This window comes from Falco naumanni, chromosome 5 (assembly GCF_017639655.2).
Source record: "Falco naumanni isolate bFalNau1 chromosome 5, bFalNau1.pat, whole genome shotgun sequence".
NCBI classification, from domain to species: domain Eukaryota; kingdom Metazoa; phylum Chordata; class Aves; order Falconiformes; family Falconidae; genus Falco; species Falco naumanni.
In genome coordinates, this window is record NC_054058.1 from 54,286,885 (window position 1) to 54,313,312 (window position 26,428).

Genomic DNA, 26,428 nt, shown 5'->3' on the forward strand with positions numbered 1-26,428 from the left:
ACCGACCTCACTCTTGCAGTAGCAGGATGCAAAAGGGACGTAAATGATTGATTGCTGCTGGTGGTGTCTAAAGTCTGAGTGTATTAAATTTGATGGAGCAATGAAGAATAGAGTAAGCTGTGAAGCTGCTCCTGTGAAAAAGGGGTAGGGATATAATAATTACAGATACTGCAGTACATTAGGTTTTGGTTGTTTGCACAGGTGACTTTTACATTGAAATTAATGTTATTACCAAAGTTAAATACTTCTTTAAAATCCTTTCTCATTCACAGAAGTTACTTTAACATTTTTAATTTTTCAGTTTATAAAGTACTTGTATGTATTAAAGTACTATAGAGTACATGTTTACATTGTGAAAGATATTTTGTTTTTTTACAGTGTGAAAAATTCAAACTATTGTCTCCCATCATATACTGCTTATAAGAATTATGATTATTCAGAGCCAGGAAGACATAATGAGCAGCCAGGCCTGTGTGGTCTGAGTAACTTGGGGAATACATGTTTCATGAATTCAGCAATTCAGGTATGTACTTTAGAATAAAATGAGCTTGTCTTATTACTCGGAAACTAATATCTTGTTATATTTTGTGATGTTTGGAAACTAATATTAAGAGACTCCATTAAGTAGTAGGATAGGACTAAAACTGAGGAAATACATGTATATTGGTATGTTAGAAAAGTTTATTTACATAGCTGCATTCATTGTTTTCCCTGTTTCTGCACAGTGATCAGTATCAGATTTGATCAGAGTTTTACATGTGTGAGCGCCTAAGCGGGATTCTTTGCTTTTTTAATGATTGCCATGGATGCATGTCATGAAAAATACTTCTTAATTTTGAGATGCACTTGAGTACAGATTGCAGTGCTGAAGTGTCAAAAAGTAGATGACAGGTGGATTACTGGGCCTTTATTTCTAATTCTCATGTACTTCTGGTGCACAGGTTAACATTCAGGAAACCTTTGAACATATTTCCCTTTGACCTTTCCCCTTTGAATAGCTGCTGTTTCATGGATGAGATACATTATAGGGATGTAATAGCTTGTTTCTTTGCTTGATTGATTGTGAGAGAAGTACTAGTATACCTAGTGTTACTCTTGCCAAGATGCAATAAACTTAGTCCTTTTACTTCGAAGTGGAACCTACAGGGGTAGATTACTTGATGATCAGAAAGAGTTAATAGTTTAATTCGGTTTTGTTTAGTTCTGTAATTCATGTTTTGTCATCAAAGCAGTCGTATGTCAAAAACCTGTAAAGTGTATTTAAGTTCTCATTGACATTTTTTTCCTGCTGAGTATAAAGATAATAGATCTTAACCAAGCATACTTCAGAGTTAATCTCCTCCTTTGTCATCACAAGAGCTCCCAACTTACATTTGCAATTTCTTTGGGTGAAATAAAAAAAAATATTAAAAAAATGTTGAATTCCTTTTTTAGCTTGTCCAGGAAAAAAGTAGTTTCAGATACATTTGTAAGCTGAGTTTATGAAGGTGTTTAAATTTGTTCAAAAGAAGGAATATGCCATAGTTTCATAGTCTTTACAGGGTTTTTTTTATCCTATCTTTGTGTATAGAACCAGAGAATAACTTGGATTAGAAGGGAACCCAGAATGATCATGGGTTCCACCTCCTGTTTGTATCCATTACGCTAGTTCTGTCACTGCACTTCTGAGAAGAGCCGGGCTTCACTTCTCTGTAGCTTCCCGTTAGGTAGCTGCATCAACCACGAGCTCTCCCCTTAATTTTGTTGTTTTCAGGTTGAACAAATGCATACAGCTCTTAGCCTTTCCTTGTATGTTGTTCTCCAGCCCCCTGACCGTGTTGATGGCCCTCCTCCACTCTTTTTTTTTTTTTTTTTTACACTGGGGAGCCCTAAATAAGATAGTGCTCCAGCAGCCGTCTCACAAGTGCCAAATAGAGGAGAAGTCTTGGGTCCTTTTGCCTCTGGCTGCTATTTGCTAACTCAGCCCAGCTTGCAGTTGGCCACCTTTCCCACAGAGCTGCACTTCTGGCTTTTCCACATTTCCACAGGAAATGACCACCGGGGACGTGTTATGCAAAGTTGCTTTCTAGCCGGTCAGCCCCCAGCCTGTAGTGGTATGTGGGCTTATTCTGTGGTTATTCCATACTTATTTATATAAGACTTCCATAAAATTCAATTTATTCTTGTTTTTTAAAATATTTGTATGAGGATACTTGAGGAGAAGTTGAAAGGTGCAGGAAGTAATTATGGGGGGGTTAGCATGCTGTACAAAAGATGGCTCAGCTGAAAGGGGGAAGGACACACTTTTTGCAGTCCGTTCTAAATAAAAATGCTATATGTAACCTCTTTCTGAATTGTGTCATTATGCTATTGTAAAGTAAAAAATAAGAATATATTTTCATCTAGTGTGTGAACCAGAATTGTCTTTTAAAAGTTGAATTAAAAGACTGTTCTTAGTACATACATAGTTAAATATTTCTTATAATGCTACACTGTTTGTCAGACTAGACTGACTAAAAACAAGGTTAATTTTGATTATCTAAACCTTTGTTAAACTTATATACATGAATTTGCATATATGTACACTGAAAAATAACCTTTTAGGTGAAAATTATAAACATGGGTTATTGCCTTTAGTTTCTTACATACAACTTAAACTTATTACAATTCACATCAACATCCTATTTTGTTAACTGGATTTAATTCTGAGGTCTGTGTTCTAAATCATGTCAGCTTTTACTTCATTGCTTTTCAGTTATATCTAGGGAATCAAGTGTTCAAATAAGTTCTGATAAATGGTGGTGTAAATTAATGAATACAATTTTGCAGATTAACAGGGCAGTGCTCTGGGTAAGAGAATTAGGTGTTTATTGAGCAGTGCAACTTTTAGTTTGGTATTAGTACCTTTAGTATGTCCTTGATGGTGTGGTTTTTTAAATGTCTTATTTGTCAGCTTTCTTAGCAAGGAAGTGTAAAGTATCTTTCAGTTCCACCTAATATCTGTCAAAGAAAGTATTGCTTAGAGTTTAATGTTATCTAAGAAATCTGTGAATGTGCTTTTTAGTGAAAGCATGACATGTTCTTAACACACTACAGTCTTGCAGACTGCAAGTTCTACTGTTGTCTTCCTCTTGCCACCAGTTAACTTCTACCTTTTTTTCCAGTTACACTGAAAGCACACAATTCACTGCACTAATTTGCTATTAATTTCACCTCCTGCTGTTACTGGAGTAACATTGCATTATTCTGGCTAGAGGTGTAATGCCTATGGCCGAAGCACTCCAAACAAATTTGATCTTGGAAGCAACAAAGGACTGGGCCCAGATAGTATGTGGATGGCAGACTAGGGAAATTCTGCTTGGGAATATTGGGAGCCCTAGGCTTTGACCTAGGTGATGGAGCAAAATGCACCCTCAGCAAGACTAGAGATGACACAAAACTGGGAGGAGAGTCTGATACATCAGAGAGGTGTGCTGCCATTCAGACAGACCTCAGCAGGCTGTAGAAATGGGCAGACAGGAACCTCATGAAGTTCAAAAGAAAGCCAAAAGGCCTGCACCTGGGCAGGAATAACCCCAGGCACCAGTACACACTGGGCTGTGTCAGGGGACGGGCAACAAGATGGAAAGCAGCTTGGCAGAGAAGCACCTGGGGTCCTGCTGGACAAAAAGCCGAACATGACACAACAGTATGTCTTTGTGGCCAGGGCAGCCAACAGCCTCCTGGCTGCATTGAGAAAAGCATTGCCAGCAGGCTGAGAGAGGTGATCCTTCCCCTCCCCTCAACACTGGTGAGACACCCCTGGAGTGCCAGGTTCAATTCCGGGCTCCCCAGTACCAGAGAGACGGATATACTGGAGCAGGTCCAGCGAGAGGCCACAAAGGTGATCAAGGATTGCAGCATCTGACCTACGTGGAGAGGCTGAGAGTGCTGGGACTGTTCAGCCTGGAGAAGAGAAGGCTCCAGAGCAATCTTACCAATGTGTAGAAATACTGGGGCGGGGAAGATAGGCAGCAAGTAGAGTGAAACCGAGTTCCCACTGAAGGAACAGGAGGCACTGAGCACAAACTGAAGCACAGACAATTTCATTTAAGTTAAGAAATTATGTTTCTACAGTGAGAGTTATCAGTGGAATGGGGTTTCCAGGGAGGCTGTGGATCATCCAGCCTTGAAGATGCTCAAAACCTGACTGGACACAGTGCCAAGCAGCCTGGCCTAGGTGACATTCTTTGAGCAGGGCATTTCGCTAGACATCTCCAGAGATGCCTTGCAGCATCAGCTATTCTGTGATTCTCTGATCTGCTTTGGTTACCTCCTGTAGTTTTATTTGCCACCTTAAGCTGGTTTTCTTCACAATTATGTCAACACAGTATTAAAGAAAACAGTTTTATCCTGATGAAACATTTTACTGTAGAGTTTTAGACTCTGAAATAGTTTTCAGTTCCATTTGTGTTCTATTTGAAAAGCTGTGCTGTGATCCCTTCCATTCAGGCATTGCTGAGTGTAATCAATGTAGCTTCCTTCAACAGAAGCAGAGTTTAGTTTATCCGCACTCCTGCTGATTACCACTTTTCTCAGATCTTCGTCCTTCCCAGACACCATTGAGGCCCCTTACTGTTCATATAAGAGCTGTTTCTGCTTCAGAAGCCGCTTCGTTTCTCAGACAGCTTCTCTTTGCTTGTCTCATGTACAGTGAAGATGGTTTGCATCAAAACTGTCATCAGTGTTCCTTGAAGAAGAGGGCCAGTTCCTTGCACTTGCTGTCCAGAGTCTGACAGACTTGTCTGAAGGGTTTTACCCTTTAACTGTACTAGGTAGAAATGTGATAATCCTGTCAGTTTCTTAAATACTGTTTCGAGTTCGTTAACAGCTCTTCAATCTACAGGTAAGGTTAGGCTTGCCCCTTCATCCTTCTAGGTGATTAATGTAAAGAAACCTTTGGTTTTCTGAGTAGGGGCTTTCAGTGTTACAGAGCTCAAGACAACTAGAGGAGAGATGGTGAAGAAACAGGTAAGATCCTTTGTTGTACCATAAACAGCTGTAAGCTGAGTAGGAGTAAGGCTAAGATGATTAAAGAGACCCTTGTAATTCTCCCAAGTGTTGTCGTATCATAGTTTCTTATTATCAAAAAGCAATAATTCAATACTATTAAATATTTTTGTTGTACTGGAACTTCTGTATAGATTTTTTCAGATTCTTTTGAAGGGGTATTCTGTGTATCATTTTAATTTACTTCAGTGCTGACACCTAAGGCTTCATTTTTTATTAAGGCCTAAATGGCTTTTGCAGATCTAAGCATTAAATAAAACAGGAGTGACAAAGAAAAGGGAGCTTGTGGACTTTATGAAAACATTATTCTGAATGTTTGAACCCCTATCAAGCAAAAAAAAAAAGTATTTGGCAAGTAGATGTTTAGTCACAATCACTCACGTACATGTCTATGTTGTAAGCTGAAAAAAATGAGAAAAATATGAATCTCACAAAGCATTGCTGTGCTGCCATCTGTGGATGTTTCCTGAGTACTGCTTTGCTCTTTTGGGATATTAGTGATTAGAGTTCTTTGGAAAATTATTTTTTCTTTCACAGTGAAAACCTAAGAGTTCACAAAGTGTTTATTTTGATTCAAAAACAGGAGAAGAAGGAAAGTAAATGTTTCCATTAAAAACACTTCTTTTGTTTTTTTCCTCCCCACATCTTCATGTTTATGTGTTTTTCCATGTGTGATTGTATATACTTGACTTTTGAACAACAGCTGTTGAGAGCTTTGCAGTGGGGTATTTCAGCAGGTTTTTTTCTTCCGAAAGCTGATTAATATTCCCTCTTTGGATATTATTGCTGAGAGTGAAACCTGAAATGATAAAGTTTTTAATGTTCTGTCTCAGTTGCCATTGGCCTACAGAATTTGGGTTAAGGGGTGTATTAGCTGAGCGCTTTTCTCTACATCTGACACTAAGCACTTCAGACAAAAGTAGGATGGACAGGTGTAAACTAATTTACTTTTTCTCCTGTTACTTGGATCTTTCTTTCAGTGAGTCAGCTCTTGTCTTATATTAGAAGGCTGATATACAAAATATCAATGTCCCTTGCATAAAATTGTTATTAACTAGGACAGTTGAAGAGCCATGATTCTTACAGGAACACTCAATTTTTAGCTTGATGTGATCTTATTGTCTGCTTCTTGTTTCCCCAGTTCACTGTCATGATAGTTAATGATGTTTGCTTTGAAATTTTATTCTTAGTGTTATTTCTATGTGATACCCCTTATGGGCTGTGAATAAATGTTTCCTCATTATATTAGGATCATAGGATTATTTGGGTTACAGGGAACTTCAGGAGGTTTCTAGTGCAACCTCCTGCTCAAAGGAAGGTTGGCTCTGAGGTCATACCAGGTTGCCCAGGGCTTTATCCACTTGGGTCTTGAAAACCTGCAAGGAGGCTGTACAACTCTCAGCTACACTGCGTGACTTCTTACAAGGAAAACTTTTCTTAATATCCTTAACTTCTCTTATTTCAACCTATGCCTGTTGTTTCTTGTCCTCCCACTGTGCACCACTATGAAGGCCTGGTTCCATCTTCTACTTAACTTCCGTGTAGGTACTAGAAGGCTCCTGTTGGGTATCCCTGAAACAGTCTCTTCTGCAGGCTAAGTCCTGATGCTGCAGCCTTTTCTCACAGAGCAAGTGCTCTCAGGCCACTGACTGTCTTGATGGCCCTCTTTCTTCATTCATTTTATCAATTAAACAATAAGAGTCTTTGTAAACTCTTTTGTCAAAGTTTTCCTATACTTAAATTATGTGGATTTAGATAAGTATAACGTGACTTTTTGTTATTATTTTTCCACCTATATGAAGTTTTCATAGGACAGGTGGACTTACTAACAGGATCATAGTCTAATATTGGAATCAGAGTATTCCAGTGAGGCTGCAGCATTTATATTTTTAGAGAGAGAGAGAGATACGACACTAAAAGATTATTTATTGTTCATTTTCCTGTGCATCTTAGTGCCTGACACACCTTGCTAGTTACAGCTATGCTATCCAAACAGTAGACTATATGTGTGTTTACAGGTGAATAGGTCTCCTTTTTGACTTAGTAGTTTAGAGTTGTTCCATGGTGTTTGTATGCATGTGTATGTACGTTAACAATGCATGCAGTGTTACCTAATACAGTTGATGTATAAATTGTGTGAAGCCATCGTTTTGTCCAGTCACATTGTTTGTCTAATTTTCTTGGAGGTTGATTAAGATCACTTGATACTGATTACCTAAATAGTTGTTATCCATAGATTGCTCTGCTACAGAAATGTCTTTTTTCTTTTTCTTTTTTTTTTTCCCCCAACTGATTAATATGTAACATGGAACTGTAATTCCAGTGTCAACCTTTGTCATGTTGAAGACCGATCCTTCCCTTCTGTAGTTTGTCTCATGGTTGGTCTTGTAGCTTCTATGTTCTGTTCCATTTTTGCCAGTGATCATTTAGCTAAAAGACCAGTTTGGGTTCAGAGGCTGAGCACTTACGTTTTGGTGGTTAAAGAAAACTTTTGGAGGTTGCAGTACCTGAAGTGAAGTGCTGTTCTGTTACCTCATTAGTTCACAAATGATTTTCTGTAGTTTTACCATATTTGTTTAGCTTTTGTGGTTTCTATTATTCTTCACCTGTTGGTATATTTGTTAGTTTACCTATGTGTTTTAAATAAAATCCAAAACTGCTACGTTGAACAGGGAAGGTAAATCTGGTGACTTTGCTGTCTAGTAGATTGTCATGGTTCTAAGGTTTGGGTTTTTTTTTTTAATTGATGCTTTCCTTGAGGCTTTCTTGGTAACCTACAACATATCACAACATGAGAAAACTAAGAATGTAGGCTTCCTTTCAAATTGGCTTCTGGATGCTTTTTCCCTGTGACTTTATGATCTTAAATAGCTCTTCATTGTCATACTTTTCAAGAAGTAAACATATTTGCAATTATTTAGTTTTGTCAGTTATGTTGAAAAAAAATCAGCGTATTTGTGGCCAACTGCGTTAGTTCCTTTAGTAGCTACTCTTTTAAAAGTTTTGGCATCTGATATTTCAGAAAAAAAGTCAGCTCTGTATCTCAAAAATTGATGTGTTCAGATGGATACTTGTGCATTCCAGTACCACCATTGGTGTTATCTTAGGCTGGAATTTGGAAATCTTTATAAGGAAAAAGGGAAATTATCTGTAGTAATCTTCCTGACTTATACATACAAACATAAATTAATATTCTGTGAAAGTGATAAAACTAATTAATCAGGTAAAAACTAGAAAAGGATAAATTAAGTTTTTGGTGAAACAGCACACTGTCAGCACACTGTGTAGTGCTTGACTAAAAACCTATAGAAATTTGTTCTGGACATTCCTCACACTAAGATGATCAGCTGAACTGATTTGATCTCCTAAACCAGCCCAAAAACAATCCAGAGAAGAGTGAGGAGGAAACAGTTTTTTGACAGGTTAGTGAGGTGAGTATTTTATTACGCAATCAGATGAAGATCATCAGAGAAGGGGCAGGACTTCTTTGGGCAGTAGCCTTTGTCATATCACTCAGATTGAACATGCAGTTTCACCTGAAGTATGCTTTCGTTTGTAGTTATTTTAGTGTGGTTTGCACTGTATTGTTTCTGAGTATCTGGTGTAACTTGGTAGTCTAACCATTCATTTAGGTTGACGCTAAAAATAATCTTTTGAAAAAACCCTGACTGACCACTGCTGTATGGATTTGAGACACCAAGTGTTTCTCCTCTTAGCTGCATGGGTCCATTCAGAACTGACAACACAGACCTGTGAGGCTGGAGGGGCTTGGCATCGCCACTGCTAGGAATAAAAGCTCTTTGCCATGTAGCAAGAGAAGAATAAGCTTTCTTCAACCCTCAGTGTCCAAAAGGGCCTGTAATATCAGGATTTTTTTTCAGTGTTGATAGCTCATGGAACCTATAGGTGAAGAGGGAAAGAAAGGAGTGTGATACAGGCATGAAACTCTGCTCTCTACAGCTTGTGAATGATTTTGCTTTGTAATAATACACAGGTGTGATAGGAAGAAATAGGAATAACTTTTTTTTTTTTGCTCTGCTCAATAAAGATGTAATTCTTGCAGTCTCAGTTGTTGTATTTTATGCAGTAGCATATGTGAAGCTAATATTTTTGTTCTTCCCCTTGTTTGCAGAGAGGCAGATGAGACTGAAATATTTGGCCTTGGAGTCTTTAATAGAGGAAAGAATTCAGAAAAGCTTATAATATTTAATGAAGAAACTTTGCTTAATCTATATGCTGAGGCATGGGGATTATTTCCAAGCGATGGAAAAGTTTGTGTTTAAAAGAGTGTGAGGAGTAGCACACAAAAACTAAAAATGGTTTACTAAAACTGTAAATCATATTTTAGTGATTACATCCTGCTGTCCCTAAGTGCTGACAGAAGAGACAAACTGGTAAAGCGAATAAGTCATTATCTCAGTCTAAACAAAGGCCCTTGCTTTCCTTGATGAATTTCAGCTCTAAACAGCTTCACAAAATTTAAAAGAACAAAGGAAGGGCTAGACCAATTCTGATTCGAGGTCTAGTCCATCCAGCACAGATCGCTGTCTTCAATGGCATCCATAAACGGATGTCTAGGAAGAGAAGGAATAGGGCAAGCATCCTCATCTTCCCTTCCCTCCCACCCTTGCCAAAAAAACCCCAAAAAACTGAGTTTTCAACTATTTTCTGTTCACATGTTGTTCTGAGTGTGGTGTAATTTGATGTAATAAACCCTGTTGGCTCTTTCTTCCAAATACCTCTGCAGCCTGTTCTTGAGGCCCTGTAAACTTTGTGCATCTATAACAACTTTGAGCAAGGAGTTTCATAAAGCTACTATTCATGTATCAAGAACCACCTTAATTTGTTTTGAACCTCAATACAAATTGTGGTGTGACACTGTGTTTGGCTGGACTACTATGTAATAAATTCTGACCTGAAGCTTTTGTAAAATACTATCTCTGCATAACTTGTAATGATAGCTGTAGCCAGTCTTGGTTAAAAAATATTAATTTTCTCTGGAAAAGGCCATACTTCTCTTTTTTTTTTTTTTTTCTTCTATTTTCTTCCTTGCAGGCACTAGGCATTACAGTTTAAGGTATTGTTCATGACTGCTTTAACAAAATTTGAACGTTCTTTTGTTTCAAATCACTGTTCTAAAACCCCTGCATTTCTACTTACAGTGTCTGAGCAACACACCTCCTCTTACAGAATACTTCCTCAATGATAAATACCAAGAAGAGCTGAATTTTGACAATCCTTTAGGAATGCGAGGTGAAATAGCAAAATCTTATGCAGAGCTCATCAAGCAGATGTGGTCAGGAAAGTACAGCTATGTTACCCCAAGAGCATTTAAGGTCAGTATGAAATTTAACCTGAACATACATTGTTATTAGATTAAGTATACAGAACATATGGAAACAGGCAATAATAAGAATTTAAAGTAATATTTATCAGTATGCAGTCCATTCATTTAACTGTTAAAATGCTGGGATGTATGTTTAAATTAAGTGTAAACTGTCCTTGTGCTTTGATCTTTGAGAATTAGTTTTGGCTTCCTGGCTCCATTGAAAAGTTATTTTTTTAAAAAAAGTTTTACCTTTTCAACTTTCTGCTGTAGCATCTCAAAAATACCTAATCTTTATAACAATAGAGATACCAGAAATATTTGTATTTATTTTTTATAGACACAAGTGGGACGATTTGCACCACAGTTTTCTGGTTATCAGCAGCAAGATTGTCAAGAGCTACTGGCTTTTCTCCTGGATGGATTACATGAGGATTTGAACCGAATTAGGAAAAAGCCTTACATTCAATTGAAGGATGCAGATGGGAGACCAGACAAGGTAGTGGTTTTGGTTTTGATCATCTTCATTTTAGTCACGGCTATACATTGCTAGATACTTCTTAGATGATTGTGCACTGAAGGGTTGGGACGCTGATCATGCGTTGCTTTTTCTGAAAGAGATGTCAGAAAATAAGCCAAGACCTTAAAATGGAGGTCTTGTTCAAGTACCTTTGTAAATTTCTGTTTATTTGGAAGGTAATTGAGGGGGTGGGGAGGGTGTTAAGGTTTTGTTAAGACTTGTTGTTCAATTCAGTGCTGAGTTCAGCTGGAAAAAAAAATCCTGTTCTGTTGTTACTTTATTCTTATATGTACAGTATGCAACATTCTGTATCTTTCCAGTACTCTTACTTTAGGAAAATTCTTCTAGCATTGAGCTACAAGCATACAGATAATTTCTTTTGCTACAAGTATGAATTACTTTGGTGGAATTTTTAGTCTTGCTTTTGTCTTGCCCCAAGCCATCTGAAGTTTCTCTCAGACTGTGTAATACCACTGACAGAATCTTTGTCTGAGGTATAAACATACGTCTTTGAACCTGTGATCCTGACAGTAGTGCATTTCTTACCAGGGTTCTTTGGAGTGAGATTTCTATGTTTAGGTGGTAACTGAGAATGTTCTATTAACTACTCTCACCGATAATTCTCACTATTCATTTCCTACTACTTTGTCATAACCCAGGTCATGCTTTAATTGCAGGTGGTTGCTGAAGAAGCCTGGGAAAACCATTTAAAAAGAAATGATTCCATCATTGTAGATATATTTCATGGCCTTTTTAAATCCACCCTAGTTTGTCCTGAATGTGCTAAGATATCTGTAACCTTTGATCCCTTTTGTTACTTGACACTTCCATTACCCATGAAAAAAGAACGTACTTTGGAAGTTTATTTAGTTAGAATGGATCCACTTGCGAAGCCTATGCAGGTAAGCCTCTTAGTTTATGTACAAAACTCTTGATTCATGTGGCATTAACGATGAACTTGAGTTCCTTTACATTTTTTAAATTTATAAGAACAATAAGCAAATCCAACAAGCTTTAGTTTTCTGGTATGTGTTCTGAAGTCCCACCTAGAAAGCCTGAGGAAAGCTATACATACCTTCTTACATTTCTGTCAGTTTCAAGGAAGATATTGGTGATTTCTTTATGGTTGTATTAATAAGGCTTCATAATATTTGAAATGTCTGCTGTCCTCTTCTTTTATTTTAGTGTTGCTATAATGAATTTGTATGGTTATAAAAAAAAAAAAAATTACACACTTAATCCAGAATTAATTTGTCAATTTCTTAGCCTCAAAAGGCAAATATTGGTAATAAGTGGTGCATAAAACCCCATGACTAAATATATTAGGTAGTCCTGAATTCTTCTGTGCTATCGCTTAATAGCCAAAAGAAAAAATTTCAGATGAGATTTCTGTGTGAAGAGTATCTCTGTTGCCTTTTTTAGGAAGGATGGTATTACACTCCTTAGAATGGTATGAAACAATGCACATAGCTTATGGTAACAAAGTCATGATTAAATAGTTCTAGCTGTACCTTACAGGGTAAGTGAGAATACGTGAAATAAATAAGGCACGGGCAGTTAGGCAGACTTGAAAAAAGGTTTTAACACATGAAATCAGAGTACTGTAAGAAGGAAGGTGGGGGGAGAGGGAGCGTTCTCAAAAGCAATGTGAGTTAGGCAACTGAAGGTAAAGGGACATGTATTAACTAGTGGGAGGTGAACCTGACAGACATTTGATTATTTGTGAGAACAAGTTTGCATAGGGGACACAGTAGTTGAAAATGACCCTGTATGACATAAGATGGTTATGCAGGAATAAATAGTGTTTGGGAAGAGTAAGAGTTCAGTAGAGCTTTTGTGAGTCTATATAACTATAAAACTTCAGAAAATAACAAACACCTCCTGTACTTGGCAATTAATTACAAATTTATAATACTTATTTCTAAATAATCCTGTTCTTATTATGCATATGACAGGTAAGAGTCCTATGTGGAGTTTCATTACAAACTGCAGGTGTACTGCAGTAAGGGAAGCCACAGAGAGGTTTTCTTTGACTGTTAGTCATCAGGTTCTCTCTCTGCATGTGAATTTAAATTTGATTTTTATCCATTGCCTGCCATTGCTTTTTTTCCTAGTAATACTTCATTAAAAACTTGGTTTGTATTTCAAATTTAAGAATCTAGTCAATAGCACGCACGGTATTTAAATGCTTAATTAAGTAGGTGCTGTTGAAATATAAATCTTAAGTAGTTGGTGTGGTTAATCTTCTTGTGGAGAAAATAAAAACATTTTTAAAAAGCATTATAAAAACTAATAAATGTAGTGTTCAAAAATGTGTGTGTTTGTATGAGCAAAGTTGTGAAGGTAACTACTACATTTTCAGCAGCTTTCAGAATTTGTATTAGTTGATTTACATACTTTACACGTTAAGCTCAGGAATCTGCAGAACATGTGATAAGTTTTTCGGTTTTTTCCTCATGCATATTCTCTTAAGAAATGAAAGTGACATTTATTTTTTTTTAGTACAAAGTTGTTGTTCCCAAAATTGGAAATATACTGGATCTTTGCACAGCATTGTCAGCTTTGTCTGGTGTTGCTGCAGATAAGGTAAGAGTGATTGCTTATATGAAGCACAACTATGAACATTTTAACACATTAACCTGATTTAATGATATATACTCCATTTTCTTTTTAGATGATTGTTACTGATATATACAATCACAGGTTCCACAGGATATTTGGCATGGATGAAAATTTAAGTAGTATTATGGAACGTGATGACATTTATGTGTAAGTACAGATAACATGCTTCATGTCTCTTTGTAGTTTGTTTGGGTAACTAGACATAAGATAAAGACAAATATTGGGGGGTTTATTATTTTTTAAGTGTTCCCCTTTATAATATTTTTAATGACAGTTGTCCTTTGTATTTCTGATGTTTTTCTTTTAGATTTGAAATTGCTATCAATAGAACAGAAGATACAGAACAAGTTATAATTCCTGTTTGTTTAAGGGAAAAGTGCAGGCACACTAGCTACAGCCATAGTGGTTCTTCACTGTTTGGTCAACCTTTTCTCATAGCAGTGCCTAGAAACAACACTGAAGATAAACTGTATAACCTGCTGCTGCTAAGAATGTGGTAAGGTTATTGTTTAAAGAAAAATGCATTTGTCATGAATAATGCTAGTAGGTGGAATTGGTAGGAACTCACTTTTACATGCATTGCTAACAAACTGATCAGATTTGACTATTTAGTCTTTATTATAGCTGCTTGAGTTGTGAACTAGTGTGGATTTTAATTTGATTTTTTGTTAGCGTGACCTAATTCAAAAATTACTTGAGAAGACAGTAGAGGGTCAATCTGTATTGACAGTTTAAGGGAATTAATTCTGCTGTAAACATAGCTGTTAGTTAGGGCTTGGTAAAATGGAAGTGTTTTGCCAGTTATTCTTCTATAGTTATACCTCCTGTATCTACTATATAAGTTTATATACTAATTTATGTTGTAGAAGTATATGTTAGGCACTTTCTGAAACTAGACTGGAATAAGTATCACTATGTGGAAGAGATTAGAATCGTTACAACTTCCAGTTGAAATTTGTGCTTAATTTTCTGTTGAGGTAACTTTTCTTGTAACTGAACCCATATAATTTTGTGTAAAAAATACGGTTAGTGAACAGTTAAAGAAGTGATTTCTGGATAAACAGAGACTTAACATCAAAAATCAAGTTGTATAAAATCAAGTAACTGCCAAAAACATTAGAGTACAGATGAGCAGAATTTCAGATGTGCCTGTAACAATAGACATGTTAGGCAATAAAACTGTTAATTCTGAATAAATCAGGAGTTAGGGAATACAGTACAGTAGAAAGGAATTGCTGTAAGCATGTAATTGTTTGGCTTGAATAATGTAAATATTTTAAAATCCATTGATTCTAACTGTTGCTTTCGTTTTTTATATTTAGCCGATATGTAAAAACATGTACTGAAAGTGAAGACACTGAAGGATCCCTACATTGCTGTAAGGACCATGGTATTAATGGTAATGGCCCAAATGGAATACATGAAGAAGGATCTCCAAGTAAGACTGTAATATCTGAACTTGCTTAGTGATTTGTGTTCGGTTTGGCATTGAAGTTAGTTCTGTAGTGTCTTTCAGTTATTGTTATTCTACCTCATTTCTTCCTGATTCTTCTGATTGTTTTAGGTGAAATGGAGACAGATGAACAAGATGATGAATCCAGCCAGGATCAGGAACTTCCTTCAGAGAATGAAAACAGCCAGTCAGAAGACTCAGTTGGAGGTGACAATGACTCTGAAAATGGATTATGTACTGAAGATACTTGCAAAGGTCAAACACTCATGGGACACAAAAAGCGATTGTTTACATTCCAGTTCAATAATTTAGGCAATACTGACATAAACTACATCAAAGATGATACCAGGCATATTAGGTTTGATGACAGGCAGCCTAGGCTTGACGGTAAGTCATGGGGAACAGATTGGGCAACATTTAGTTCTACTTTTTTCTGATTCTTTCATAGAATAGTATTTCATTCTTTGTGTGTGCTATTTGATGTATCTTTTTCCCAATAGTCAATTCTGTATAAATAATGAATAATAAATAATGAATTAACTCTTAGAAATGCAATTTTTTCATCTTAAGTTCATCCTAGCATTAATTCATCTTGAAGAGCGTTTGCCCAAAGTTAATACAATATCATGTAAAGCAAGAAATAATATTAAGAGAAAACATGTTTTTAATCTTAGAAAGATCTTTCCTTGCTTTGGATTGGGATCCTGAATTGAAGAAGAGATATTTTGATGATAGTGCAGCAGAGGTAAGCTGTTTATGTTGCTCCCCTTTCCAGCACCGATAAAACTTAAATGTGAAAAATACAACTTAATTAACGTGACATAAGAGATTATAGTTCTTCAAAAGAAGCTAGTATATCTTTTTCACATCTTTCATAGTAAATATGTTGTCATAAATAAACTTCATTTACCCATCTAAGTAATTAGCCAATTTGAGGCTTACTAATTTGGAACTAAATCTGAAGCTGTGAAAACTTTTTGCTTGAGTGGTTTCTGATGAGTTTTTCCATATATAGGAGCTTTGTAGTTACTGTCTATAGTAAGACGACATCACTAAAATGAGTTTTGTTTCATTTGTTCTCTTAACTCAAGAAATACTTCTCTTTAGGATTTTGAAAAACATGAAAGTGTGGAATATAAGCCTCCAAAAAAGCCTTTTGTGAAATTAAAAGATTGCATTGAGCTGTTCACAACAAAGGAAAAACTAGGTGCTGAAGACCCATGGTAAGAACAAAAGAATAAAATTATGTTCTGTGGTGTATTTCTCAAAATGTAATCAGAAATACACCTGAACATTAACAGAGATACCTAATTGATTTCTTAATGGTATTTTGAATCTTATAATCCTAAACATAGTTGAAAATCTCTAAGTGTTTTCTACTTTGATCCATTGCTTAACTAAAATTGTTACTATATAGAGAAGCAACGTTTATATTGGAGACAATGCATAAGAAGGAAGGGTAGATCCCTGAGATACTCTAATATGTGAATTGTGATCCACAGTGAATGAACGATATTGTGCCAAATCCAATGCAGTGGTTTAAACAAATATTCTTTTCCAAGATGAGAAAGGTTGGTGCATGCTGGCTTTTTTTTTTAATGCAAATACATAACTTGCCTCCCATTGATACATGAACTAGGGATGTGTTTAAACCACAGGTCTGTGGGATGGGGGATGTGTGTAGTCAGTAGAACCTCTCAAATTCATGTTCCAACCATTAAGTTTTTGGTGGAGACTTTTATTCTGATTCATGGTTCTTCCAGATAATGATTTGGGATTGTATCTGAATATTCACAGTTACAGGATATTCCTGTAAAATCCTTCTTCTCTGGGAATTTTCTAGCAGATAAGAAGCCTTCATCAACATCAGAAGCTCAGAATTAAGTTTGAAAAGAGGTTCTGCCATTTTCTTTTTTGGATACTTAAAAGTTTTGGAGACTTCTGTCACTGAAGATCCTCCTTTATTTGGGCAGGGGAGAAGGGTGACTTAAAAATTGTCATTTTATTTTTCTGGGTTGGCTAGATTATACAACACTGGCTAGACTGTTTGAGATATCCTATAACTCAGGTATGGTGAAGCGCTTCCATTTTTTGCAGCACATTTTAAGCAGAATATTTAAACTACAAAGTACAGCTACCGCTGAAGTCAAGCAGTTGCTACTAGATACATCTCACCAGAGGTCACTAATCACATTCTTTCTTCATTTGTCAGGTCTTCACAGGTCTAATCTACAAGACCTCATCAACTCTAGTCCAGCACTATTTGTATTCCAGATATTCTAAGCCAACTGAAAAAACTATTCTTCAATTACGGCCAGCCCTTACAGTTCTCCTAATTTCTTGTCTTTATCTGATGTTGCTATGTAAAGACTTGTGCAGTCTTTTTTTCTTCTTTTTTTTTTTTTTTTCCCCTAGATCTTTGCTAGTTAGATACCAAGATGCAGAATATGCATAGAACACTTCACAGAAGAGTTGCTTCCATGCATTGTTCTTATTTACCTTCCTCCCTGAGCCTTAGTTCTTGAAAGGTTCAAGTATGCATTGCAGGGAACAGGATTTTAGAAGTCACTGCCTGTTTTGTACTTGCCTACTAAGGAGGCAAACTTTTTTATTATGGAGTTTTTCAGGTTCCAGTAGTCACTGTTACCTGGCTTTAGTGGTAGGTGGGATGGGGTAGGAGGTGGATGAACTTGGAAATGAAATTTGGAAGAACCACAGTTGCCTGTTATTTATGGTTTTTCATATAGTCAGTTTTCCTGAAGTATTTTCATAACCATCTTTTTTTTGTAAGAGAAAGCTGTGTTTTGACTAAAGATACAGGGACTACTGTAGGAGATGAGAGTCCTGTACTAAGGGGTGCTACTTCTGTGTTTAAAATGCTGTAGGCTTCACTGTGAGCATGCTTGCATGCTAGCACCTCACATTTTAAACTGGAAGGGATATCAATGGCACTAGTAACAGAAGGCGGAACGTGTGTGTTTCAGCTCTTGCTCATTCAGTTCCTCCCATGTTACAGGCTTTCTCTATGGTAATGTATTTTAACATACATACAGACTGCAATTAATTATTTTTTTTTTCCTTTTAGGTATTGTCCAAACTGTAAAGAACATCAGCAAGCTACCAAGAAGTTAGACTTGTGGTCACTGCCCCCTGTACTGGTAGTTCATCTAAAGCGCTTTTCCTATAGCAGATACATGAGAGACAAGTTGGATACATTGGTTGACTTTCCAATAAAGTAAGAAACCTAAACATTTTGGTGCTAGAAGTGTAAAAGTTAGCACGACTAGGGCAAGTCTAATCTGTCAATTATGTGAAATGTTTGTTTTCAGCTTCCATGTGTGGATCCAGTAAACACTGATGACAAAGTGCTTGTAGGTGAAAAGTATGAACTTGGAAAAATTATGGAAGAACTCTATGAATACTTTTGGTTAACATTACTGGTTCCTGTTCCACTCCTCACAGAGTGAAAGAGATGCACTGTCAGTGTAGTCTGGTACATGTGTTTTCTGTGAGGAATATAAAGTTAAAGGGCTCGAAGACAACCAAAATGTAAAATGGTTAAAAATATTATTAACATAACCTTCCTTTGGTTGTTTTTTTGTGTTTCGTTTTTTGTGGTTTTTTTTTAAACAGTGACTTGGACATGTCAGAGTTCCTTATTAATCCCAATGCAGGGCCTTGCCGCTACAACTTGATTGCTGTCTCCAACCACTATGGAGGAATGGGAGGAGGGCATTGTAAGTTGATTTCAAATATCATCATTTTATATGTTAGCTTTCTTTCCCTGTTTATTTTGATTTAAGTACTGATCACTTTGAATCACTGGCAATCATTAATTGTTGAGGGACAATTTTTTTTCATTACCTTGAAATGTTTTCACAAATATTCTAACAGAATAATCTATATGAATTGAGCTGTCATGGATAACTGTAGGTTCTTTTATACTTCAAGCTATGCATATTGTGAAAAGATAATATGTAAGAGCTACTGTACTCTTACAACTGATTTTGTCTTACTTGTCTGTATTTTTGTACATTGTGCATCTCCTTCAAAAAGAGAAAAATGAAAAAGTCACTGAGGGATTTATTTTGACCTTTCTCACTATACATTCGCATCAGAAGTGGAACGTTATTGGTTAAGTGTTCTTTGCTTTAAAAGAAGTGTGAAAGTATGAGTCTAATATTGATAATAAGTTTTAGTTAGTTAAATACAAAGTGTTTCACAGTAACATACTAGCAACGGATTATCAAGCTGTAAAGATCCAGAGTCCTTAGACATTGTACCTTTTTGTCCTAGATACTGCTTTTGCAAAAAATAAGGATGATGGAATATGGTACTACTTTGATGACAGTAGTGTGTCCAGTGGATGTGAGGACCAAATAGTGGCAAGTACCTTTTGTGTTTCTAAAAGTGGGACTGTTGATGATGTTTTATTCCTAAGGGAATAAAAACAAGGAGTAAATCATGAACCTGGCAGTAAATTTGTAGGTAGTAGTTCGCGTTCTTTCAAAGGACAGTACAAAATAAAAATAAAAGTACAAAAATAAAAATTGCTCCAACATGCAAAAGTAACTTACATGGAAGCTTTGGGTTCCTTTTTAATTTTACCTTGTAGACTTGGCAGAAAAAAAGAAAATTGATAACTTGAATTGTACATTTTTGTCTGGAGCCTCAGGAGCATATTATACTTCTCTTTTACAGTCCAAAGCAGCGTATGTGCTCTTCTACCAGAGACAGGACACAATCAGTGGAACTGGCTTTTTCCCTCTTGACCGGGAAACTAAACAAGGTGCTTCAGCTGCCACAGGCATCCCACTAGAAAGTGATGAAGATAGCAATGAAAATGATAATGATATAGAAAATGAAAATTGTATGCACACTAACTAATGGAAGAACTAGAAGCCATAGAAGAGACTCTCACTGGGGATACCTATTGGAAGAGTGAAATTGCCCACCAAATTAAGAATAAAAATCTGAGAAGGGGAGTTTCAGATAACAGAATGTAAATCTTTATTACATTTTAACATGTGCAGTACTTGAAGTGAAACAATAAAAACTTAAACAGAAATTGTCTCTAATGCATTTACAGTCTTGTATTCACAAGCTATATATAGGAAGTCACAAATAAACCCCTTTTAAGTTTTCTGCTGCTGTTCTGATGGATTATGTTTTCTTTTGTTTTAGATGTGAGTTAATAACTAAAATGTTAAATCTGTGGACTTCTGACATTTATTTTCTTAGTACTGCAAGAATACTACTGCCAAGTCTAGTTTCTGGATGAATATATACTTATTCTTTAGGCTGTCACACAGACTACAAGTAAAAATGTCATAAATATATAAGCAGTAGTCTTCTTGAAACAGCAAATATTTGTTTCTCCCTGATTTTTATTTTTTTTAAATTCGGTCACAATAGAAGAAATAGCTTGAAAAGGTGTTTTAACCTTTTGTGATCTAGTTGAGCATCCAGAATATTATGTTCATCTTGCTGCTGCTGTGGAACAGGTTCTGGATTTCATGCTGCATTAACAAAAAGTTTTTCAATTAAATGTAAGTATCCTTTGTTGCTTGTTGGAATCTACTCTGCAGACGTAAATCCTGTTATCTTGCTTATAAGACATGCATAATTTTAATCTGGTGTCAGTCCAAAATTTAAAATTGTGCTGTAAGTTCTCTCTTCCCCAGTTTTTGTAGTTTGACAGCTTGCAAACTACTCTGTAATAGGGTCAGAGTTAATAGTATTCTGTATCCATAGTAATGACTGTATATCAGGCTTAGATGAGAATTTTTTCAATATAACCTGCCTTTAAATTGTTAATGAACTAAATAACTTTAAAGGTAGGCCTGTTAATTTTCTTTGTGTGTTCCTGATGGAATTCACCATAGCCTTACAGCATATCTGAAAAGGTAACTCATTATAAGAGAATTGGCATTTGCATGTTCAAGTCAGAACCTGTACAGTATATAAGGCATATAAACTTTTAATTGGATTTTAGTTAACTGTGTTCAGGGGTCCAGGATGCCAAAACAAGTGTGACAGTTTGAAACATTTTTTAATTTGCTGCTTTCCCTTTGATCTAGTTGGAAGAATGTATTGTTGATTTGTATACAATACTGCCTTTGAGAGGGGCTCTTCAGTGTGGGGGCACACTTCACATATCTACTACCTGGAGAACTGCTTTGTGTCCCACTGTTCAAACAAATAATTTAAAAAGAAGCAAAAAGCAAAAAGTATGATGTTCTTCACTTGAACTAATCAAATACAATAGGTTATAAATTGTGTATTGTAAATAAAAGTTCACTCTGTGAGTGCACATTTTGGTAAATTATTTATTTATGTTAGCATTAAAAAGTTTAAAAAATTGCATTTGACCAGGATATAAATGAGGTATGTTGGACATGGCTTTGCTTTATACCTTGATATTAAAACTGGTGTTTCATCCTGGTATTTTAAAGCTGCTTTGAGGTTTTTTTTTAAATGTAAACTAACCTCCTGCATGACAGAGGTTAAAATTTTGTCTGCACTTGAGTTCACTTGGGTTTACATTTGAAATGCGCATGTTTATTTATACAGATTTCAATAAAGCTATTCAAGGCCTTACTTAGTCTTCCATTTTCTTACAAGTTCTTTTCCCACAGTGCTTGTGTAATGAGTAGTCTTTGGCTAAGACTCACATTATTGGTTACAAAATGGCTATTTATTGACCAACACAGAAGAAGATTAATAGTATTTCCAGAAGAAAGTATATACAAAAGAGGTTCTCCCATGTCATTGTCTGGCTCTAAAAACATTTATAAGGCCACAATGTTTATTGTCGTAAACATTATTACTTGTTTTTTAAAAGTAATACTGTAACAATAATTAATCAAACAGAAGGATACTAACTCTGAGATGGTTGGTGAAGTGAGATAATATATTTAAGGTGAGACAAAACGATAAGGTGGAGGGTAAATGATACAAGCTTTTGTTTTTAAAACCTGGTATTTAGGTGTGGAATACAGTAACCCAATACAAAGCTATGTGCTAAATACCTTGTGAGTTTACCTTGCTTGTTTTAGTCAGAGCACTTGAGAGGTGAGATTTATCTGTGGAGTAGAGGAAGTAATCCTAGAGAAGCGATCATCTCTTTGAATAGCACAAAGAGCCCCCCTGCATTCATAACTCCCATTGGTTTTCCCACGTCATGTTAGCCTAGAACTTGCTTGGGAAAATCATGAAGGACCAAAGGATCTGCTTTGACTTACCAAAGTCTCACTTTGGAGTTTGTGATTGGAGCTTTGATACCTAGTAACTTGGTCTCCTAATGCATTTCATTCTGCTTTTGAAAATGCAGATATGTATATACATACATAGGATCTTACATTTGAAGGAACATACTTACCTACTAATGGCTGGATCATCCAGATAAGAGTTTAAAAGGGTATTGATCAAAGTAATATTTAGTTAGGAAAAAAATACATAGATTCTAATTTTTTTGTTGTTACTGTTAATTTGTCTTCCAAGATTACACATACCAAGTTTGTGTAACCAGCTTCCTAATCAGATGTAAAAATCAGAAACATTTCTGTGTGACTGTCTCAAAGGTGTCTAGGAATTCAGCCAAGTTGTGAATTTCATACAATTATCAAGTATTCACACTTAAGGTATGGTAATTCATCCAGTGTGGGCATGCTTAAAATTAAAAATATAGGAAGCTTATTATTTTTTATGGTGTCTTATCAAAAGTTGTTGTCATTCAGCTAGTCACTTATATGGATAAGAAGGAGGGTCCTAACGTCTTTATGAATAATCTCTGATAAAAATATACAATATGCCTTCTTTTTTTCAGTTACAATGACAGCAAGCTTTCTGATGGCTATAAATATTATTTTGGGGTTTAAGCTGATAAGATACAGTTAACCTTGTTAATGTGAGAGTCACAGAAACAAAATGGAGTATGAGGCAGAAGACAGCTTGTAGCTTGCAGTTACTCCACAGATTTTGTAACAGCGGTCCATGACTTAAAGTCTGACTGGGTGGGAAGGATACTGCCCAGGACCTCTTGTTTAACTTTGTTTCAGACAGTGTTCTGGATGTTTCAGTGGAGATCAATTCACTGACCTTGTCTACCATCCACTTTAATTAAAGTCCTACCAGCCTTCCTGGCATTCTGAAGTGAAGTTTGCAACTTACACTTGAGATGACAGAAAAGTTGTCAGATATTACCCTGCCAGATGATGTAGAAACGTCTCCTGCATCTACAACTAGTTGCTGCTGAGAAGGCCGCAAGCCCTTCTAGCTTTCCCAGTAAGTTAGTGCTGTGTTATGGAGCGCAGTGTATTTTTTAAGTGTTTTAAAATCTTTATGGAGGGAAGTCAGGACAGCAGGCAAAAAGACTAATTGGCAAACCCACCAGTTTTCTTAAAGTTATGCCACCTTCTTTGATGTCAGACTGTAATTTCAGGGTATGGTTTCTCATTGTTTCCAAGTACAAGTTATTTTGACAAAGATAATCACTATAAAGGTAGTGAAACAATATGAAAGCTCAGTCTGATAGCATATTCTTAGTCTGCAGGCAAACTGCTCTCTGCAGATTTTTTTTAGTTCTTTTTCCTTGAGGGGTAAACAGTGAAAACAGTTCCTCTTTCTTAGTTTCAACATTGCATGCTTTACTGGCACTGTGTGTTCCTGGGGCAGGCAGGGAGACATGTCTTACCAAAAAAAAATTAAACCTTGGAACAGCATGGAAGCCTCAGAAAAGTCGAAATGTGACGCATCTATGACCAATTTATCACATTCCCTAGTTAATGAACTGGGTTACTATATGCTGTATAGCATTAACAGCCAAATAATGCAAAAGCTGATACCAGATTCAGGTGATAAAGCATTCGCATCAGTCAGTATGGTTTTATGAAAAGTAAGTTTAGTTACGGGGGGGGGGAGTGACTGAAAAACAGTTGATAAACTAGAATTATTTAACTGCTTGGTACTTTAGTATTGCTTCAAGTATCACATTACTTTCATCAAAACATGAGTGTTATGCGGTATCACCCAATACAAAGTTTAGAAACAGACCAACAATCTCAAAACAGTTTCCATTAGGAAATCATTGTGGAATAGGGGCATGACTGGAGAAGTTGGTGGCACTTGGTCTTAAATTAATGTTTTTACTCAGTGTGTAAAATATTAAATCATTTCTGCAGAAAGTAGTAAGTACCCCTAAATCCTGTTCAGCCCTGGTGGCAATTCAGCATGAGCTCCCGATGTGAAACAGTGGCCTAAGATACTGCCCACCCACCCACCCACCCCACCTTGGATACGTAAGCAGAAATAAGTCGACTTAATCTTTGAGGGCTGTGGTAAGGATCCTGGGAAAACACACCATCTGAGTTACTACCTTTTAAAAGGTCAGACTGTAACCTGGGAGACATTACAGAAAAAAAATATTCAAACCCCTGAGTAAATAAATTTGCAGTAATTGATACAAAGAATTGTTTTCTCAGAAGTGCCTCGATTTCTGTGTGATACTGGGGGGGTGGGAGTGGCTGTATGCAGGGGGTACTGCAGTGGGGAGAAACGTTCAAAGAACTAACGGTTCAAATTGAAACCAGACAATCTGAAAATAGAGGTAAGTGTGGGAGTCTTTTGTGCAATTACTTTTTAAGAAGCAGAATAAAGATGCCAGTGGAACAGCCACCGGAGGTAAGCGGTGGGTGCTGGGGGGGGGGTGTCCTCCCTGGGCTGGGGAGGGAGGTGGCCTGGGCACACCAGGGCCCTTCCCCTGCTGGGGTGGAGGCTTGGTCTGAGCCACCCGACTCAGCTTTGAGATCTGTGAATCTGTAAAAACCCTTCTTTTTTCAGAGAAATGCTTTTCTCTCTTCAGACCTAATGGCACCACTTAAAAATCACTTCAAAGTTTTGAACGGAGGCCTGAATCTGTGGGTAGTTTGCTGTGAGCTCAGCGGGGTTTGAGGGAAGGCCGCCTTCGCTCACCAGTGCTTTAAGAATTCATTAACATAGGTTTCAGGGTAGCAATACATACGATTTTTCTTCCCTTCCTGTACCATTGCTACTAACAAAATAAACTCATGGAGCTGCTCCAAATCCCATCTGAACAACCCCTTTGATTTATTGTCATTTCTTCAAAGTAACTCTTCCCCCTGGTTACCACCTAAACTGAAATACGCATCTCCCTTTTCCTTCTTTGCAATGCTGGAAGAGCATCCCTGACAATATTTGCATGACAGTTTCTGTTAAAGCACAATGACAGGTTCAGACATGCCCCTGTTGAAAAATGCATGCTTCCTCAAAAATGAAAATCAAACCCACACATCGTACGGCTGGAACGAGGTCTGCAGCTGGCTCTAGGGGCACAAAGGCATTTTCCAAAAGACAGCGAAAGGTGTCTGGAAAGAATTCAGATGAGCTGTGCTTGTTTTTGATATCTGCTAATGTTATGAAATACATACTGCGCTGTGGGGTGTTGTGTAAATGTGTGTCTCAGCTGAGAAGTCTGCAAAGCGCAGGGATGGTAATTATTAACTCTGTATTATCTATACCTATTCAAAGCAAATATAAAGAATACCCCTTCTTCCAACTCACTAGTATGTTTTTCAGTCATATGATACACAAAGTTTAAGATTGCTCATATAGGACTCATTTCCTTGGGCTATTTGCTGAGTAAGAGGAAAAGGTATTTGGATTCTATTTGAGTTCTGCTCCCCCCATTCCAATGGGGAAACAGCAGCTTCCATAAACTCTAATATAATGCAGCTGCAAGTGAACGGGTCAATAAAAGTTACACAGTATTGCTACTTTGTAGTTGCATTTGCCAAATCAAAACACCTTAGTCATGTTGACTAATTATGCATTACGTAATAGCTGCTCATTGAAATAAACGCAGTGTCTAAATAACCTATTTATTTGGTGAGACTGACGTCCTGAATAATTGCCAGGTATGACATGGATCCTAAATACAACTTCTAGAGCTGAGACCTAGATTCAGACATTTTTAAAAAGCGTACTAGGACTGCTGACAACGGCAGTTTGATTTTCACATCTTTTACATTTTCACATTTTTTACAGAGAAAAAATTCTCTGCCACCTGTGAGTTTCTGGCCTCTGCACCATGTGGACATTTTGGGGATTACTGTAAAAGAAAATCTTTCATATACTAAAAATTTTTTTGTTTCCAAATTCTCAACTAAAAAAATGTTGTGAACATTTTAGATTAACAAACTACAGTTGGGCAATGAAGTCAGTGGAAATGTTTTGATCAAACATATTAAAAATATTCAGATTGCTGATGCCTATAATACACAATAATCACAATCAACTTATGGGACAGAGACAATAGAACTTTCTTCATAAAATATCCTGAATTGTTGAATTAACTTATTTTTACACAGCTGGAGGAAAAGAGATGTATGTGTTGATTTTTGGTATAGGAAATAATGCCTTAAAAGTTGTAATGTAACCTTATGATATGTAATGAAATGTA

At 36.5% G+C, this 26,428-nt stretch overlaps 1 protein-coding gene and 1 long non-coding RNA gene across 4 annotated transcripts in view; one reads left to right on the forward strand and one right to left on the reverse strand.

The window, feature by feature from the left end:
• Positions 1–21,549, forward strand: part of USP15 (ubiquitin specific peptidase 15) — a 70,671-nt gene extending 49,122 nt beyond the window's left edge. The window contains exons 8-22 of one of the 3 annotated variants that reach the window (XR_005828202.1): positions 379–523; positions 10,191–10,364; positions 10,695–10,853; positions 11,552–11,776; positions 13,377–13,460; positions 13,549–13,643; positions 13,804–13,992; positions 14,819–14,934; positions 15,061–15,336; positions 15,624–15,694; positions 16,057–16,172; positions 18,035–18,184; positions 18,624–18,686; positions 19,246–19,334; positions 19,651–19,759. Coding sequence is in view for 2 of the 3 variants with exons in the window: in XM_040596639.1 (XP_040452573.1) it covers positions 379–523; positions 10,191–10,364; positions 10,695–10,853; positions 11,552–11,776; positions 13,377–13,460; positions 13,549–13,643; positions 13,804–13,992; positions 14,819–14,934; positions 15,061–15,336; positions 15,624–15,694; positions 16,057–16,172; positions 18,035–18,184; positions 18,583–18,686; positions 19,246–19,334; positions 19,651–19,836 (2,179 nt within the window). In the remaining variant the exon portion in view is untranslated. Of the gene's footprint in view, positions 1–378; positions 524–10,190; positions 10,365–10,694; positions 10,854–11,551; positions 11,777–13,376; positions 13,461–13,548; positions 13,644–13,803; positions 13,993–14,818; positions 14,935–15,060; positions 15,337–15,623; positions 15,695–16,040; positions 16,173–18,034; positions 18,185–18,582; positions 18,687–19,245; positions 19,335–19,650 lie in introns of those variants that run through there. The other 2 variants (XM_040596639.1, XM_040596640.1) reach the window with 2 other exon arrangements.
• Positions 4,049–15,097, reverse strand: LOC121089425. The gene is made up of 2 exons (XR_005828204.1): positions 15,028–15,097; positions 4,049–8,928 (listed from the first exon to the last, which is right to left on the reverse strand). It is a non-coding gene; the product is annotated as an uncharacterized LOC121089425 (long non-coding RNA).
• Positions 21,550–26,428: the final 4,879 nt, after the last annotated feature.